General features: G+C 35.8%; 1 protein-coding gene across 15 annotated transcripts in view; it reads left to right on the top strand.

Annotated features, from left to right (window-relative positions):
• The window catches only part of TDRD5 (tudor domain containing 5), a 96834-nt gene that overhangs the window by 32718 nt on the left and 43463 nt on the right, over positions 1 to 20653 (top strand). For all 15 annotated transcript variants that reach the window (XM_035279257.3, XM_078356216.1, XM_078356215.1 and 12 more), the window contains 5 exons: positions 4848 to 4931; positions 8262 to 8318; positions 13014 to 13167; positions 15541 to 15713; positions 17428 to 17648. In XM_035279257.3, the coding sequence (XP_035135148.2) occupies positions 4848 to 4931; positions 8262 to 8318; positions 13014 to 13167; positions 15541 to 15713; positions 17428 to 17648 (689 nt within the window). The remainder of the gene's footprint in view (positions 1 to 4847; positions 4932 to 8261; positions 8319 to 13013; positions 13168 to 15540; positions 15714 to 17427; positions 17649 to 20653) is intronic.

Genomic DNA, 20653 nt, shown 5'->3' with positions numbered 1-20653 from the left:
GGCAGTAATCTCATTCACAGGGGCCTTTCCCTCATGACCTAATCACCTCCCAAAGGCTCCACCTCCTAATACTATCACCTTAGGGGTTGGGATTTCAACTTAGGGGTTTGGGGAGTGAGGGGTAGAGAGGGATGCACCTATGCTATAGCATATACCTGACAAATATTTAAGCAGTTGAAAGCATTGCTGTATGTTTCTGTGCCAGTTTTGTGATCTTTGTAAGAAATGTATTCGTGTTTTCCCATATGGCCAAAAGGTCTGAAGTATATTCATCTGAGACGTAACTTCTGTTTCTTCTTGCTTTTAGCCTTGTACATCCTTTTTCCAAAATGCTTTCTTCACTAGATAATGCCTCTAAATTATCCAGGTGTCTGTTTTTAAATTTTTTTTTATTTCAAAAGTAATACAGATTGATTACAGAAAACTTGAAATCCAGAAAACAAAAGAAAAATTACCTGTGTACTCTTATCACATGAAAATTTGACTTAAAAAATTAAAATCATTCTGGTTCTTAGTTTGTGACCTGCTTTTTTTTTCTCTCATGCACTGTGAATGTGCCACATTATTAAATATTCTAATGCAACCTAATTTTAAATGATGGTATGAATGTGCCATAATTTAACTTGTAACCTAAATTGGGCATTTGCTCTATTTTCAGTTTTTGCGATTAAAAATAACATGATGAAAATCTTGCTCAAGTTTGCACACATCTCTGTTCCTCCACAGGATAAATTTCTAGATGAGCCATCACTGATTGAAAAGAATGTTTAGTTTTATGGCTTATTCTGATGTGATTAGGTTGTCATTCATAAGAATTGTTACAGTTGACACTTGCATAGGATATGTGTTTGTGCTCTTTTACTTGTACGTTTGCTAGTACTTGGTACAAATAGACACTTTCCTTCAGAGATTCCTCCCCACCCATCCGCATTCCCTTTCTGATACCTTCAGGCATATTATTCTTTCGTGACACTTGAGGGAGGGGGGTTTAAAATATTTTTAATTGACGAGTAAAAATTTTACATATAGTGTATAAGTTGATGTTTTGATTTATGTCTGCATGGTGGAATTGCTAAATCAAGCTATTTAACATATATTACCTCATATACTTGTCATTTTTTTGTGACGAGAACACTTAAAATTCACTCTTAATTTTCAAATACACAATATATTGTTAAGTGTAGTCAACATGATACGTGATAGATCTCTTGAACTTGCTCCTCCTAACTGAAAATTTGTGACTTTTGGCCAACATCTTCTTAATCCTCCCACCCCTTAGTGTCTGGTAACCACCATTTTACTCTGTGTCTACAAGTTTGACTTCTGTGCACTTACCATATAAGTGAGATCATGTGAACTCTGGGTTTTTTTTCACTATATGATAATTGTAATTATATATATATATGATTGGTTCAGGTTTATCTCTGCGAGTTCCATGAGGACAAGGGCCTTATCTAATCTGTTTACCTCTGTACAGTGTGAAGCACATAGTATGATCTCAATACATACTTATTGAATAAATAAATGGTTTTTTAAAAATTTTATAATTTGATGAGCAAATAACTATATCCGTTAATGTGTATTTGAGATTGAGCTTTATGCTTTACTTAAAGGCTACTTAGTCTTCCTTTTTATTGCCTATTCGTGTTTTGGTTCATTTTTCTGAAGAGTGTAGCTTTTTGATTTAAAGCTCTTTCTCTTCTCTGGTCCTTTAAGCTCCTATCTGAGTATAGCTTATTTTGTCACTTTCTATCTCATTCACTTAATTTATTGCCCATTCTTCATGTTTGGTGTATAAGCATCTGAGACAAAAAGCATTGTTGAAATCACTGATTACCTCCCAATATTTCTTCTCCCTCCCACATTATGACTTCTGCCCTCTATAATTATAGATATCCCCAACTTTTCCTGGAATTTAAAAAAATCTCCACTGCATTCAGTTTAAAGTCACCTTAATTTAGACATTTTACTTGAGAGAAACTTTTTTTTTTTTACTTTTTTCAGACACATTCTATTCCTAGCTAAAAGCTCATCATTTTGCTATATTAAACCAAAGATTGGCAAATATGTTCTCTAGCAGATTACATAGTAAATGTTTGAGGCCTTGTAGGCTAAATGTTCTCTGTATCTACTTAACACTGTCCTTATAGTGCAAGAGCAGCCATAGGCATTATATGAGTGACAGACTATGGCTGTGTTCCAATAAAACTATGGACACTGAAATTTGAATTTTATATAATTTTCACATGTCACAAAGTATCTTTTCCCACAGCCATCTAAAAATATAACCATTCATAGCTTATGGGAAGCACAAAAAGAGGCCATAGTTTGCTGACCCTTGTCATAAGCCGTGATCCAGAGAGACACAAGTCTGTAATCACCATCCTGCCATTTGCCTCCCAGTTTTCCGAACTCTTAAAATTGATTAAAAACCAGAAAAGCCTACCCCTCTGTTCCACAGTACTTTCGTTTCTTACATAGAATTTGAGGTCCTTGAGGCTACTTCTCTGGTCTCATCATTCATCCCTGTAGAATCGGCAATGCCTTCCTCTCCGCTGTCTCTCCTAATTTCTGTGGATTCTACCTTTGTCGTATCCCTTCTTTTCTGTTCTCTTCCGGTACCCTAGTTAAAACTCTTGCCTAGAGAGTTGCAGTGGTTTCCTAACTGGTTGTCCACCCATCCAGTCAGATTTTCTGTTGCCAGATTACAGTTCTGAAAATCTGTCTCCTTCGCTAAAAATCTCTAATAGCAGTATCTTTGTTTTTGCCTCTATAACCAAGAAAACCTCCTTAGCTTGGCATTGAAGGTATTCCATAATATAACATTAATCCACCTTTCTAGTTTTTCTTTCACTATTTTTCCAATGCCTTAGGCAAAGTATTCTGTTCAATTTCTTTTATGAAATTCCTTCTACCTTCAATGTTCTCTCTACCGTGTCTCTCTGCAGAATTCTCCCCATCCTGCAAGGTCCTTCTAAAAGGAAGTCTTCTGTATGTTTACAGCTTAATGACGCAGACAGCCTTAGGTTATAGATGCTTATGTGTTGATCTCACTTTTCTACTTAATTGTAAGTGCCTTGAGAGGAATTACGCTGTCAAAGGTAATCTTTTTTTTTTTGTCGCTGAAACACTTAGCGCAGTGATAATTTAATAAGTTATTGTTACTGAATCTGCAAATAATGAAAGAATGGTTCAGATAGGAAAGATCAGTTATCTTCAAAAAGATTGTCTTACTGTTCACAGGGAGAGCTTTTAAAAAGTATCTCATGGCAACTACAGAAGAAATGTAAAGAATCCAAGACCAAGGGCTAGAACCTTTTGTTAAAGCTAATGATGTAACCCAGATATCTAATCCTCTCCTTCCTAGACCTATGGAAATGCCCAAGAAAATGTGAAAATAGGGAAAACCCCTCAGAAGTTTGATAGGGAGCCATGCACTTACCAAAACTTGGAGGGATTTCTGCTGAATGTTGTGCAAGTGATACTGGATGGAAAGAAGAATAGTTAGTGCCAGTGGGAGAATCCTGCCAGGGTGAGCGCTGCTTGCTGTAGGAGCAGGCAAGGGTCATGCTCACACCATGTGCCAGGCATTACGTTGTGTACTCTACGTGCCTCACCACATTTAGTTTTCTTGTCAGCCTTGTGAGAGATGGAGATGATCTTCATTTTTCAAGTGAAGAAACTGAGATCTAAAAGGTGACACAGTTTATAAGTGATGTCAGGCCAAGTAAGAGTAAGAAGAAAGACCTAAAGAAATGGCTTGGAAGGAAAAAGTATTTATAGTGATTGTGTCTGGGTGATAAGATTTTCAGCAATTGGTATTTTCTTTATATCTTTGTGACTTCCTTTTTTTTTTTTTTTTTTTTTTTTTTTTACATTGAGTTATCAACTTTAAGGTTGACTGAACATAACTCCACGATCTTTAACTCTGCTTTAGTTCTCCAGCTGTAGCTCTTCACTGGACCTTGGCTAAACGGATATGCTCCCTGTTACTTTCCCATTACACCCTCCTGTCCTTCCAGCTTGCTTTTGAATTATTCCCATGCATGATCATTTTATTTTAGTGGGGCCTCTGTATGCCATTGGCTTCTCTCTACTAAAATCCTCAGACTCCTACTGTCTTAACTCAGATTCCTCCTGTCCTGACTTCCTACCTGCTAAGTTTATATTATCATCCAATATTTCCTGAACGTTATTTTTCCACTTTTTCTGCTTTATGAAATGTCTGGCCTTCCTCCTCTTTCCTTCTGCTTTCAGGAATGGGCCTCGCATCTGAACTCACAGAGAATGCGGGAGCTATCAGATAGTAACTCTCTGTACCTTCTGAGGCCACGTTCACAGAGCCTTTCTGTGTATCCTACCTTTTCTCCCCGTCCCTTTGCTTCTATTACAACAGAAGAACTTTTCCTTCCTGCCCTTTAGGGCCGGTTGTCCCACCATCTAGTGACATTCCACCATCCCATCTCTTCCCTGCATTAGGCATTCATTGAGTATGTTTTTAATAAATATGAAATACTTTTATAAGTAGAAAATTTATAAGTAGAAAAAGGTAACAAAAGTTCTTTCTGAGTAAGAGTATCGGATTGAGTAATAGACTCTAGAATAATTGTTAGAGAATGTTAGCCCGGAAGATTCCTCAGCATTTAGTTTCATAATGGTTATCTACTCTTAAGTGTGTTTTATATGGTATGAAATATTACAGTTCCTCTAAAGAACAGTATTTTGTCTATTTAATTGCAGTACATCTCCTTTTATAGATTTTTTTCTTTACATATTGTTTAGATCTACCTTTGACTGTACTTTGGGCAGGGGGACTGTGACTTGATGTTTTTTTTCTTTTTTCATAGCTGGAGAACACATTCAAATCAGTTATTGCACAAATTGGACCTGGAGGAACTATCAGTCCAGAACTAAAACATAAGATAAAATTTGTGAGTACTTTCTGTTTCTGGGAAACAATAATTGATTTATAAATATATGTATCATTTGTGGTTGAGTTTGCCTGCAAGTATTAGTTTTATATTTACATCTAATCTTTTCTCATATACTGCAAACTAAGTGACAATTTTTTAAGAATAAGAAACAAAATACATACTCTAAAAATTTTTAACGTAGGCCAGGCTTAGTGGCCCATGCCTGTAATCCCAGCAGTTTGGGAGGCTGAGGCAAGCGAATCACGAGGTCAGGAGTTCCAGACCAACCTGGCTAACATGGTAAAACCCTCTCACTACTAAAAATATAAAAAATTAGCTGGTGTAGTGGCGGGTGCCTATAATCCTAGCTACTCAGGAGACTGAGGCAGGAGAATCATTTGAACTGGGGAGGCAGAGGTTGCAGTGAGCTGAGATTGTGGTACTCCTGCCTGGGTGACAGAGTGAGACTTCATCTTAAAAATAAAAATTAACATATAACTATTTAGCAGGTAAGTTCTTCCAGGAGTCCTCTCTTCCTTACCTTCTTTCCTTCATCCCCACAGATCACTGTTGACAAACAGTTCAAGATCTTTCCCAATACCAATTTAATAACATGTCCACTAAATATTATTCCAGGGTGTGGTATTCCATTATGTTGATGCACTCTGTTTCATGTAGAGATCCATGATTAATTAAAGTTTTGGTATTTTTATCTCTGGCTATGAAAAAAGTGCTCCAGATAATGTCCATGGACATTTTTCTAGAAGAATTGCTAGTCAGAGGTATCTTATGTTTTGATTATAAATATTACTAAATTGCCCTCTAAAATGTTTGAACAAATTTATACTGTTGGGAATCCATGAGGCCCATACGTTGGTGTGCCAGAATGTAGGGAATCCATGAGCCCTACACATTGGGTGCCAGAACATAAGGATCCGTGAGCCCCCACATTTAGCACCAGAATGTAGGGATCCAGCCCTACATCACTTGTGGATACCCTGAGTTTGGTGGCGACAAAGGAATGAGAAGAAGACAGATTAAAAGAGATAGTGGGACCAGGGGGTCATCACTTTATTTCTCTGGCAGTGAAGGCAGTGAAGGCCCCAAGCTCTGATCATCTACTCTATTTATTGGTTACAATCACTTTGATCCATAGGGTAAGGGTGGAGTGATGGTGGAGTGAATCAGTGAGCCGGAACTGGTATGTCATGCTAAGGATTGATAACAGTGGCAGTTTGGGAGTTTCACAAAATGAGAACATGTGGTTATCTTTAACTTATCTATGTGCAGCTGGTGGAACTCAGGCCTTACAAGGAGCCTACAAGTCTGCCTGTGTCATAGTGCTACAAAGGGGTTTTATGTCCTTGAGCACGTTTATGGTAACAGAGCCTAGATCACCCTGCACTGAGGCATGAAGAGGCCTTCCTCCTCAGAGGCCTCCTTTGGCCTTCCGTGGTTTGTTGTTCCTTGTTTATATGTTACTCATAACCAATTTATGTAGGCACTCTGTAAGTCCTTTCTCCTTTGCTGATTTTCCCAACAATACTCCCACTGACAGGTGTTACTATCCAATCATGTTGTTTTGGTTTATATCTTTTGATTTTTACATTAAGCATCTTTTCATATGCTTAGTGGTCACATATATTTTTTACATGCATTGCCTGTTCATGTTGTTGCTCTTATTTGTTTTGCCTTACTAGTAAGTGAAAACTCTTTGGTGTTATGTATTGAGCCAAAGAGTTACGTACACTTAAATTTTTGGTGGGAGCTGTTAATCCTGATTTGAGTAATCCAGGTTCTATTACAGCTTGTACTGCCTTATATTATTCCATTTCAACTGTCATGATTTTACTATGAGAGATGCAAAAACCTTGATGTGTTTAGGCCCTGTGTTTTTGTTTGTTTGTTTGTTTGTTTAGACACTTGAGCAAGTATGCAACAAATACTTGTTAAAGGACGTTCAATATGACTTTTTTTTTTAAGAGACAAGGTCTTACTCTGTCACCCAGGCTAGAATGCTGTGGTACAATCATAGCTCACTGCACCACCAACTCCTGGGCTCAAGGAATCCTCTCACATCAGCCTCCCGAGTAGCGGGGACTACAGGTACATGCCACCACACCCAGCTAATTTTAAAAGTTTTATAGAGACAAGGTCTTGCTATGTTTCCCAGGCCTGTCTTGAATTCCTGGCCTTAGAGATTCTCCTGCCTCAGCCTCCCAAAGCCCTGGGATTACAAGAGTAAATACAACCTTTTTTTTATGGTACCAAAAATTAGAGAAAAATTAGGCATTCATTTCAAAGGATTAGTTACATATCAGTAGTGGATATTCTCTAAACTAGGGAATGTCATGTAGCTTATGAGAAAGTTCATGTGTGTCTCAGTTTATATGGAAGTTTCTCCTTGACATGTTTTGGACTTTAAAAACAGGTTTTATAGAATGACGTGTTTAGAATTGTTCTTTCATATAAAATTATGAATAACATATGTGCACACATAGGAGTTTCTGAAAAGATGTTTCTCTGAATGCAGTAATGGCTGCCTCTGGGTCACAGGATTTTGAAATAATTTTTACTTTTTATTTTTCCAAAGCTTGAATTAGAGTTCTATATAAGGTATATCTGGAAAAATTAAGAAAACAAAGATTTTTATACTGTATTGGAATAGGGTAAATCTTTCAGGATGTTGTCCTAAAAATCATTGAACTCAAGCATGAGGTTAATCATTCCAATATTTGTCATGAAAAATAAGAAACAAAATAGAGAATCAAATAAATTTAGGTGTTTTTAATATTTTGAAAAATCTGTGGCCAGTAAAAATGTTTCTGTTTTTACTGACAGGGAGAGATATCTTTAGTGTGATATTTAAAAGCTGGTTATAGAAATATTGACCTTATTTTAATATTAAATACAGATTCTTTATGTACATATGGATAATGCTGTCTGTGGACCTTTTATTTTTGCTTAACTTTAATTTCCTAAGTTTTCTCTAGTGTTCATTGCATTTCTTTTCTAACAATTAAAATGCTTGAAGTTGTGCTATAGAATATTTTATGTGAGCTAAGCTAAATGTGTTGGCTTAAAGAAGTACGGGAATTTCTGGAGAGTTGTGGCATTGCAATATCGTGTAATAATGGTTTCTCAACTCTGGAAATGTTCGAAATCACAGTCTCTTTTGTTATAATGTTTTTTAAAACTGGAAACATTTTTTAAAAAAAAACAATGTAATATGACTAAAATTCATTTAATAATGTTACTTTTGTGTTTGTTATTTGTTTATATAATTTAATATTTTGTCACTCAGCATTTCAATTGTGTCTATATTGTATTTCACTTTTTATTTATTAGGTTGTATCTAAGTTCCCAGAGGGTTTGTTTATTTCTAAACTGCTTGGAGAGTATGAGGTAAGTGTTTTGTTTCTCCCCAACCCTGATTTTTTTTATGGCTTATATTTCTTGTGAAAGATGGAAATTTTGTGGTTATTCCTTGGATTCTCCAGGTCTATGTTCTAAAACAGAAACATTTTGTTTTGTATTTTAGTATCTTTATTATGAGAGTTGAGAATATGATCTTTAACAAGTACTTGATTATGCATAGGAAGGATATTGTTACTACTTACTGTTATTATTTAGAATAAGACTATCTTATTAATGTCTGACAATATTATACCAGTGTCAGTGGGAATGCAGAGAAGCAGAATACCTCATATACTGCTTGTGGGACAAAACGCTTTTAGAGAGCAGTTTTCATTATCAAGTAAAGTTGAAGATATGCACCCTCAGGCATCCAGTAGTTCCACTTTACATATGCACTCTAGAGAAACTCTTGCACATGTATACATGAAGACATGTAAAGAAGTGCACAGCACAGCATAGGAACAAATGAGAGACAAATCGTCATCAGCAGGATAATGGGTAAATAGAGACTGACATTTATACGATGGGCTTGTATGTAATAGAATAAAATAAATCTACAACATGGATCATTTTTAAAACCATAATGTTGAGTGAAAAAAAGTCAAGTTGCAGAATAATTCAGATAATGCCATATATCCAATTTTTAAAAAGATAAGTCCTATATGTGTATTAGGTGTGTGCTCTATCTGGAGCATCTTTCATATGGGCATATGTTCATTTTGTTTTCACAACAAATAGAGGCACAGAAAAGTAACTTACATAAGCATTAGACTTCCAGTAATAGGTGGAGACAAGATTTGAACCTGGGCAGTCTGGCTTCAGAATCCTAACTCTTTACTATGCCATGAAAACTATAGTATATTTACAGGTAAAAAAAAATAGATATTGCAAGATAGTGTAGCATAATGGTTAAGATACATACTTCCATGTGCTATCTTATAGACAATATGTTAGTTCAAGATATGTTCAATATGTTAGTTATAGAGTTTTGTGAAGTTTAAATGACTTAAAAATAAGGCACTTGGTACAATGCCTGGCATGTAAGCTCTGCTCATATCATATCTCTGCTGACCTTTGAACTGCACATGCTTGGGGTACACATAGAGCAGCCTCTGTTCTTTTTTTTTTTTTTTTTTTTTTTTTTTGGAGACGGAGTTTTGCTCTTGTTACCCAGGCTGGAGTGCAATGGCGCAATCTCGGCTCACTGCAACCTCCGCCTCCTGGGTTCAGGCAATTCTCCTGCCTCAGCCTCCTGAGTAGCTGGGATCACAGGCACGCGCCACCATGCCCAGCTAATTTTTTGTATTCTTAGTAGAGACGGGGTTTCACCATGTTGACCAGGATGGTCTCGATCTCTTGATCTAGTGATCCACCCGCCTCGGCCTCCCAAAGTGCTGGGATTACAGGAGTGAGCCACTGCGCCCGGCCGCCTCTGTTCGTTTAAGGGTAAAAGAACTGAAGATATTTCTGTTGCCCATCACAGGTTGGCAGATTTTGGGTTAAATTCAGTCAAACAAATCAAAAACAATACTCTCCAAAGGAGGGCAAAGGATTCCAGAATCTCTACAATACATCTTATCATGATGCCTGGGATACAAACCAAAATTACTAGATGTAATAAGAAGCAAGAAAATGGGATCCCTTGATAAAGAGAAGGTGATCCATGGAAACTGTCTCTGAGATGATGCAGATGTAGAAGTTAGCAAAAAAGGTTTTAAAGTAACTCTTATAACCTTATTGAGGATATAAAGGAATATGTATTCAGAGTAAATAAGCAGGTAAGATATTTTATTGCAGAAAAAGAAACTATAAAAACCAAGTGATTTTCATGACTTAAAATATCTGAAGTAAAAAAATTCACTAAGAACAAATTGGAAATGGCAGAAGAAGGCTTTAGTAAACTTTAAGACAGATCAATAGAAATTATCCAGTTTGAAGAACAGAGAAGCAAAACAGAACTTGAGAGACCTGAGGCCTGTGGAATAATACCAAATGGTTTATTATATCTATTAATATAATTGGAGTCCCAAGAAAGCGCAGCAGAAATATATTTGAAAAAAGAATGGCCCTATATTTTCCAAATCTTGTGAAAGAAGTTTATAAATCTAAGAAGCCCAGAAAACCTCAAACAAATAATACAGAGAAAACCTTACATAGACACATCATAGTAAAAATGCAGAAAACCAAATAAAAGTAGAAAATTCTGAAAACAGCCAGAGGAAAAATAACACACTTCATACAGGAGAATAGTGATACAAATAATGACTGACCTCTCATTAGAAGCAATGCTAGAAGACAGTGGAGTGGCCCTCTTTGGAACACAGCATCACTTACAGTATTGCCAAAGAGATCAAAATGAATCTCATCAAGCCTGGGGGGACTTCCATTATGCTAATTTTCAGGAAATGTTTGTACTATAAGATTGTCAGTCTTTGAGGAAACAAAATCATATAAACAGGATATACATATTTGAAAGCATAACTCTAAACTCTTAAAAAAAGGATAATTCAAGTTTGGTTGAAGCTGGAAGGAAAATAAGGAGGGTGGGAGTAGAAATTTATCAATTTCTTTCTTTTTTTTTTTTTAAGGCAGTGTCTCACTGTTGCCCAGGCTGGAGTGCAGTGGTGCAATCATAGCATAGCTCACTGCAGCCTCAGCCTCCCAATTAACTGGGGTTGCGGGCACATGCCGTCATGCCCAGCTAAGTTTTTTTTTTTTTTTTTTTTTTAAATTGTAGAGGCAGCATCTCAAAATGTTGCCCAGGCTGGTCTCAAACTCCTGGCCTCAAGCAGTCCCTCCTGCCTCAGCCCCCCAAACTGCTGGGATAACAGACATGAGTCACTTTTCCCAGCCCATCAATTTCTTCATTGCTCATAGTTGGGAGCCAATAAAGCAGAAAGCATAAAAAAGGAATTAGGATAAAATATAACTGACATATTAATAAATTGACTAACCTTTTGAAAGAAACTGAGTCTCAGGATTAGATAGCAAAACTCAACTGTGTTTCATGTACTGATATAGTAATTGAAAAAAGCAAGATGTATCTAGTATATGTAATCTCTTATGTTGAAGCATGTTTGAGTTTTGATAATTTCTGGAACGTTATAACAAGAAACTGGCAATAATAGTTACTTCCAGGGCAGTGATTGCTACGTGACTGAGGAATGTTTTTTTGTTGTTGGTTTTTTGCCAATTTAACTGAAGTGTTTATTTTGAAAATAGTTCCTGATTAAATTCACATCCTGCCTTTTAATAATCAGATCATTCAGCATCATTGCAGTTTACCAAAATGCAGATAAATTCTAAAGGAAAATGTGATTTCTGAATAATAACTATCAAGTCAAAGTGATTGAGAAATCCAGATGAGCACTGTGTTCTCATCTGCTTGTATCTCATGGTGCAGAGGAGAAAGCTGGAAGATGGCAACTTACATTTTCATGACTGATTTGTCAGATAACAACCCAATATAAAACTCAAAAATAAATCCACAGCATAAATTGAGGAAACTGAAGCTTGTTCACTGTAAAAACCGAAAGGATTGAGAATAATATATTAAAATTCAAATGAAAGACTACCTGAAGAGCTGAGATGAGGATACATATCAGAAGGTTTTCCACTGAAAGCATTAAAATTAGTATTAAAAAGATAATTTGCATGATATACTAAAAATATACTGAGTTTTTCAATATGAAATGCATGTAAAGAATGAAGATAGCAGTCACTCAACAAAAAAGTCTCTTTAGATGTAGCAGATTTTGTTTTTTAGTCTCAAAAGTAAGCAAATTTATCACAATATTTCTTAGGATAATACATACAATAAATGCACTGAATTTATTGTCTTTCTTAGAATAATACCTGCAGCACATGCAAAATATGAAGACTGAAGGCAGCTTTGGGAGAACATTTCACTTTAAACTTTCGGAATAGATTTTTTATGTTTTAAGAATTTATGTAAGATAGAGTTAATATAAATGAGACTAAAATAATGGTGATGCTTTTGACTGTGGAATAAAATAACTGATGATAGATGGTTCTTTTAAGACATGAAATGTTTTCTGTTTGGGGAATGCATTTTATGTGTCTGTCCTGTATATATTGTCTTCTGTCTTTATTTGGTATGACTTCTTCTTTTCTGAGGTAAGAAAATCAAACTGTATGCTATGGGAAATACCCTGATAGATATCTGCTTATTTATTCCAACTTCTAAGGTGAAATAATAACATTTAAGGAAATATTTTTAAACAATAATTTTCCTACATGTTAGAAGTGGCACTGAATATTATCTTTAATGGAAAATAGAGAAATACCAGTAATTTTATTACAACTGTTGTATTTTGTGCATTGTCCTCTTTTATGAAGAAAACTTTTCCTTTATATTCAGACATTGTTAAAAATGAGAGGTGAAAAGCCCCTCCTAACTTTTGCTTCACTTTACCACATGCTCTAAAAAGAACTTGACATTGACCTAGAAGTTTTATGGTAAGGCTTAATTGATCACTTGGTTTGTTGGTTTGTTTTATACTGCTATGGAAGCGAGCCTTTACTCTGTAATACTTGAGTTCATTGACCCTTAAAGATTTAGTTTGGCTAAATTCAAATTAAAGCATTGTCCAAGGATAGCTATGTATGTTACATTTCTGTTATCTAATGCTGATTCATGTAATTACTGTTTTTTTCTGACAGGTAATTTTTCAGGAGCAACTTTCACCAAAAAAAATGGGCTTCTTAAATGTGACAGAACTTGTTGGAGCTCTTAGTGACATTCTGCATGTTGAGTTCAGGGAAGGACAGCAAGACTTAGTAGTGTTTGATGTTGATAAGAAGCCTCTGCCTCCTGGTGAGTAGAACCACAGTACAATGCAAACCTCATTTTTATTGACCTTATGAGGACAAAGACAAAACGTAAAATAAATGCCTAGCCATGAAATGTTTTGTATATAATGACCTCCTTTCTGGTGGTATTTATTATAATAAGGTTAATCTGTATTAAAACAATCTGAATTTAAAATTTTTACTTTCTTCCTTGTCTAGTTTTTTTTGTTATTCTTAAGGAAATAAAGTTTGTAAATTATTGATTTGATAATGCAGTTGTTCTTAGGCTGTGCATCAGAAGCTTTTTGAGATGCAGAATAAATGGGTATGTGCTGGGACCCAGCACTTGAATTTTTTCAAAGAAAAATTTTAGTGTTACAGAAAAATTATTAACTCTGTATTACAGAGTTCCAGTACACCTTTCATCCAGTTTCTTCTAAGGTCATATATTACCATGATACATTTATCAAAACTAAGAAATGAACATTAGTACATTGCTCGTAACTAAACTCCAGATTTTGTTCTGATTTTACCAGTTTTTCCAAGAATGTCCTTTTTCTGTTTCTGTATCCACTCCAGGATAATATTGCATTTAGGGCACTTGTTTTTTTGAGCAGGGAGCTTCTTTTTCTTTTGAAGTTTTTATTGAGATAATTTTAGATTCACTTGGAGTTGTAAGAAATAATACAGTATGATCCCATGTACCTTTTACCCAGTTTCTCCAATGGCAACACCTCGCAAAACTAGACTGCAGTATGGTACGTGTATTTTCATAAGCTTGTACGAGTGGTTATGATGTACAGTTTTTTTTCCCAAAATGTAACTACCTTTATTGATTCTTCTGATTATTAAAGTAACTCATGTTCATTCTGAAAATATATAAACAGCACAGATGAGTAAAGAGAGAACATTTTCTATTATTTTAACCTCCCTAAAAAATAATGCTGTTAGAATGTTTATATAGCCTGCCAGACTTTTTCCAGTGAATATGTAAGATATAGATAGACCTTTTTCTTAAATCACAAAAGCTGCATATGCTTGTCTAAACAATTCCAACGATACAGAAGTAACTAGCATTAGTAGTTTTAGTGTGTATATTTCTGGACCTCTTCTATAGGATATAGCTAATTATCACATGTATAATTTTTCCTACACAAAACAGTAGCATATAAATACAAATTTTCCTTAACTTACCATGGGGTTCTGTCCCAATAAACACATCATAAGAAGAAAATGCATTTAACATACCTAACCTAGTGAACATTATACCTTGGCCTAGCCTACCTTAAATGTGCTCAGAACACTTACATTAGCCTGTAGTTGGGCAAAATCATTTAATACAAAGCCTATTTTATAATAAAGTGTTGAATATCACCTGTAATTTATTGAGTACTGTGCTAACATTGAAAAACAGTGTTGTATGGGTACCTGGAGTATTGTTTCTAACGAATGTGCATCACTTCATAGCATAAGAAAGTAAAACCACTGTGGACATCTGATTGTATTTCCATTTTTCATAATCACAAAAAAAGATACAGTGACAAATATTCTTGTACCTACATCTTTGTGTACTTATGTCTTCATTTTTTTTTAGGAACCATCATGTTTGTAGGTATATCTGGAGTCTCTTTTTTCTTTTTTTCTCTTTTTGAGATTGAGTCTCGCTGTGTCGCTCAAGCTGGAGTGCAGTGGCACAATCTTGGGTCACTGCAATTTCCGCTTCCCAGGTTCAAACGATTGTCCTGCCCCAGCATCCCGAGTAGCTGGGACTATGCCGGGCTGATTTTTGTATTTTTAGTGAGATGGTATTTCACCTTACTAGGCAGGCTGATCTCGAATTCCTGACCTTGTGATCTGCCCACCTTGGCCTCCCAAAGTGCTGGGATTACAGGCATGAGCCACCATGCCCAGCCTGGAGTCTGTTTTAATGTGCCAATCTCTTGTAGTTATATCATCTTGTGGTATACTTTACATGATTAACTTGAAAGTTCCTTAAGAATTAGGGGATTGTATTATGGAATATCGAGTAGTTACATACACTCTATGTTAAGCAACAAAGAATGTTCACTGTTTAATTTAAACAAAAAGTAAATTAAAATCAAGATGCTAAAAAAATTGTCTTTTACTAAAGTTTAAGAAACTTTATCATATCGCAAGCTTCCCTCCCCCACCACAAATAATTTAAGATTTGTTCCCATTAGAACTTCCCTTATATTTTGCCACACTTGAAAGGTCTGCAAGGACAGCTTTGTATCTCTCATTTATCATTGTCTGTCTAGCACCTGGTTTGTTGAAGGTGCTTAGTAACAGTTGTACAGCTATTTTAACAAATATGTGTAGGCTGTTCTATTGGCCATTTCAGATGAAGTTGTTTCATCAGTCAGAAATTTGTGTTTAGTTCAATCAGATAAGAAAATAGAAGCCAAGGCTTATGTCTCCAGTCCACCTAGAAATTCACTGTCTACTGCTACTGTCAAAGAGACTGCATGGAATTGTCCTTCAAAAAACCAAAAAGAGCCACAACAGAAAATTTGCAAGAAGCCTAATGTGGTGGTAAAGCCTTTACAGCTGGTGAGTGAGGTTTAAAGACTGTGCATTGGAGATGCAGCATTATGCAAAGTGAATGTATGTTTCTTTAAACCAAAATTCTTTTTAGAAAAGTCTTATTTCTTGATATATCATTTCTTAGAAGGGATCATATCTTTGTACTCAAGTTACATCATATAGCATTCTTTCAAGTTTTCAGTCTTTTATATAACTTGCTTTTCCTCAAGGCTTATTTTAAAGTTTTCTGATGGTTTTTATAGTTGACAGCTCTCTCATGGTGATGTCTTGAAAACCCACAGGGGCTTTATAGGGAAAACTGAGAGGCTCCATTTTGGCAGTGTGCTTCAACACTGCTGCAAGTTGCCTCTCACCCATCCTCAGTTATAGGGTGCGTTTATTGTTTTTTTCTTTTATTGCATCTCCACACACAATTCTCCCTTTTTGTGTTCTTATCTCCCATTACTTATTTTGTTGTTATTAAGAAATCATTGCTTGTTCTTTTTCCCATCTACCCTCTCTACCTGACTTCTTTCATGGAAGGACAATTTTTTTAAAATTATTTTTTTACTCTAAGTTCTGGGGTACATGTGCAGAATGTGCAGGTTTGTTACATAGGTATACAATGCCATGGTGCTTTGCTGCACCCATGAACCCATCATCTACATTAGGTATTTCTCCTGATGCTATCCCTCCCCTAGCCCTCCACCTCCCAATGGTTCCCGGACATGCTGTTCTCCTCCCTTTGTCCATGTATTCTCATTGTTCAACACTTACTTATGAGTTAGAACATGTGGTGTTTGGTTTTCTGTTCCTGTTTTAATTTGCTGAGAATGATGATTTCCAGTTTCATTCTTGTCTCTGCAAAGGACATGAACCCATCCTTTTTATGGCTGCATAGTATTCCATGGTGTATATGTGCCACATTTTCTTTATCCATTCTATCATTGGATGGGCATTTGGGTTGGTTCCAAGTCTTTGCTGTTGTGAAAAGGGCTGCAGTAAACATAATGTGTGCATGTGTCTTTATAGTTGAATGTTTTAAATCCTTTGGGTATATTCCTAATAATGGCATTGCTGGGTCAAATGGTATTTCTGTTTCTAGATCCTTGAGGAATCACCACATTGTCTTCCACAATGGTTGAACTAATTTATACTCCCACCAACAGTGTAAAAGCATTCCTGTTTCTCCACATCCTCTCCAACATCTGTTGTCTCCTGACTCTAATGATTGCCATTCTAACTGGCGTGAGATGAAAAGTTTTGTTTGGAGAGCTTTCTGTATTTTCTGGAGGACGATTGATGGCCTAGAGGAAAACAATGTTTCAGAATGAGAGTATTTGAGAAATCCTGCTTTTGATTGGAAGACTTGTCTGAAATTTAACCTATTAAAGTTAGGTTTGATTGTCAATATCTTTGAAGTATCATATTTTCAATTTTGCATAGGGCAGTTGTATGACACACTTTTTAACTCTATACCTAATGTCATAAGGCAGTAGTTTTTATATTTTAACATAGGTAAGAATCACCCAGGGAATTTTTTTTAAATGCCTAATTCTGGGCCCCATTCCCAGGCATTCTGAATCAGTTTAGGATAGAGTCTAAGAATCTGCATTTTTATAATATCCCAAGTGATTCTGATAAAGATGATTCACGAAATACACTTTGAGAACCATCCGATGGGGTTTGAAATGTCACCAAGAGATTTTTAATGGTTTCTTTTTTTCATCCTAATTTACAGCAAGTGGAAATAGACAAATCACAACTCAACCTGGCAATGGCAAATCATGACATCCCACCAGATGCTGTGCGTGACAAGAAATTATTCAGACTCCCACCATTAGACACCAGTTCCCTTGTAGGGGTCTTTGTGGAGTATATCATCTCTCCTAGTCAATTCTACATCCGGATCTATAGCAGGGATTCATCAGAGTTACTCGAAGATATGATGATTGAAATGAGGTAGGAGTCTGTTGTTTTCAGGGTGTTTTTCACACATCTCTTAAATAAGCAGTTCTCAAACATTTTGGTTTCAGGTCTCTTAAAAATTAAAGACCTAAGAGAACTTTTGTTTATCAGTATTTATTGTATAAAAATTAAAACTGTAAAATTTCAATATTAAAATAATCCTTGTGTCAATATAAAGAACATTTTTATGAAAACTTTTTCTTTAAATATTTAGAAGGGTGGCATTGTTTTATATTTTTGTAGATCTCTTTAATATCTGGCTTAATAGAAGAAAGTTGATTTTTCATATTCACTTCTGCATTTAATCTGTTGAGATACGTTGTTTTGGTTGAAAAGTATCTGAAGAGATCTGGCCTTACACCAATATGTAGTCTGGGAAAAAGTATTTTCACAAATTTCTCTTTTCAGAAAATTGTGAATATTCCTTTTTGATAGTATGCCAAAACTTGACAAATGGTAGTTTCTCAAATGTTATTTGGAATTTGAACTTTTCATACTCTATTATGTTAAAATCCATTGGTCTGCCATTACACTTTGAATGGATCTAAGACTGGCTGTGTAATTGCCGGCCCTGGTGCAAAATTAAAATGCAGGACCCCCTGTTTAAAAATTACTAATTTCAGGATGGCAACAGCAGAATATTAAAGCAAGCACAAAGCTGCTTCTAAGCATGGATTCAAACTAGGCCTGAATGGATCATACAATTTTATAACATCATGTATTGGTCATTTGGAAAATAACTACTTCACTGAATTATGCAGATCTTCCAAATGTTGATACATTTCATTACATAGTATAAAAATATTATCATTGATCTCATCAGAAAAGTATTTAGTATTGGGAAGCTGTCAAGTTCACAATGGTGGATGCAACATTTCCAAAATCCTTTTACTTGCAAGTTTGTTCTTTATCATTGACAATGTGTACTGTGATTTGTTTTGCTTGAAGTGACAAGCTTGCTTCATTTTTGAAAAATCTGTGTCAGATACCCAAGTCTGAATAAACAGCTTGCTAGTGGTTCTTTCAAGCAAAAATGATATCAAAGAAGTGGCTAGTTCATCTTCCAGGTAAAAATCATGTTTGTGATTTTATACTTTGAGAACTACTGACTTATATTATCTCTTTTCTTTACTAAAAACTGTCCTTTTTAAAAACAAAATTAGCAAACACCATATAAAATGTGGACATTTTCAACCACTTTAGATTTATTCATGAACAACAATGTCTGATTTCTATATTGTTGTCACAGAAGAATATTTTATTTTGTATCAAAAAAATTCCATGTTTTTAATTTGACAACATTACATATTCATCTACTCCAGAACACCTGGTATAATGTAAGTAGCATAAACACTTGGTAAAAATATTATATATTCCATTTCAGTATGCCTATGAGATGTTTGTACATGTTTTAAAAGCACACTCACTGGCTCTGTGACCTTAAAGTTACTTTACTTCTCTGGGCCTAGTTGTCTTATCTCCAGAATGAGATCACAGTACCTACTTCACAGAGTTGTGAAAATTAGAGCACTTAGAGCCTAGCCCAAATGTTGGCTGCTATTATTATTAATACTATAGACTGGGTACAATGCGGTTCATGCCTGTAAACCTAGCACTTTGGGAAGCCAAGGTGGGAGGATTGCTTGAGCCCAGAAGTTCATGATTAGTCTGGACGACGTAGTGAGACCCTGTATCTAGAAAAAAATTAAAAACTATCTTGGCATGATGGTGCATGTCTGTAGTCCCAGCTGCCCAGGAGGGTCGAGGCTGCATTGAGCTATGATTGTGCTACCGCACTTCAGCCTGGGCAACAGGCTGTCTGGAAAAAACAACAACTGTAAATGTAAAAACTATACAGAAAAAAATACTGTATTGTGTTTGGTGTCAGAATGTTTAGGCACTTGCACTGCAAGGATAAGTAAGACATGGTCTTTGCCTTTGTGAATACCATGATTAGCTAAGAAGATGGGAGATACACGAGATATTGTTAAAGGGAGTTGTTCTGCCTGGGCAAGGTGGAGGAAAGCCTCACAAAAGAGATAATTGAGCTAGGCCTCAGAAGACAAGCATTTGCCAGTCAAGGTGGTTGTGAGTGGGTATATTCAGGTCCAATTGCTGGAACCAAGGCCAACATTAACAAAGGAGTAACTGGTATGCCCTGGGAACAACCATAAGTAAGTAACGTTAGCACCAGGTGAGGTTGCAGGAGTCAGGAAGGGAGAGACAGTGACTGGATGTGATGCTGGAAGACTAAGAAAAAGCTAGATTCTGAATACTATGGGAAGATGTTTTCTCTTATTCTATAGACAGTGGGGAAGCACTGATGTTTTTAAGAAAGGAAGGACATCAACAGTTTGTATTTTAGGAGGATACCCCTACTTGCAGAGTAGAAGATGGAGGAGGAATGAAGAACTATGAGTGGACTAGCTTTGATGAGAGCGAGAATAGAAAGGAAGAGAAAAATTAGGAAAATGAAAATTGTCAGGTGACAAGACAGGGGTTGAGAAGAATAAGAAAGAGAAAGAGATGATGAACACTGTTTGCTTTAGAGACTAGGTAGGTTTGAGCTGGGGTGAAAACTTCTTAATAGAGGTTTATCTGTAATGTCTCTAAGTTTGACCGTGAGAGTCATTGGCAATGTTGAATAGATGGTATTAGTTAGAATTAGGTTTAGCTACGGTTAGATACAACTTCACTGTAGTAGCTTAAAGAAGAAAAAAGTTTATTTCTTCTCATACTAGTCCAGATAATGCATGCAGATATAATAACTCTGTGTTGAGAGAGACACAGGTGTAGAATCTTGCTGCTCCAGAATAGTGTGTTGTCCTTGTTCACGTGGTCTTGGGTCCAGGTCCTCCTTTCGGCTAGTGGGAAGGGGAAACAGAAGTGGGGGCTGGGAAACACCTGTTTTATTGAAAGACACAATCTGGAATTTTCACTCTTAAAACTGTGGGTAAAATACACATTGAATGTACTCATTTTAACCATGTATACTTTTT

Source organism: Callithrix jacchus, chromosome 18 (assembly GCF_049354715.1).
Source record: "Callithrix jacchus isolate 240 chromosome 18, calJac240_pri, whole genome shotgun sequence".
Lineage (NCBI taxonomy): Eukaryota > Metazoa > Chordata > Mammalia > Primates > Cebidae > Callithrix > Callithrix jacchus.
This window is presented reverse-complemented; position numbering and strand designations above follow the sequence as displayed.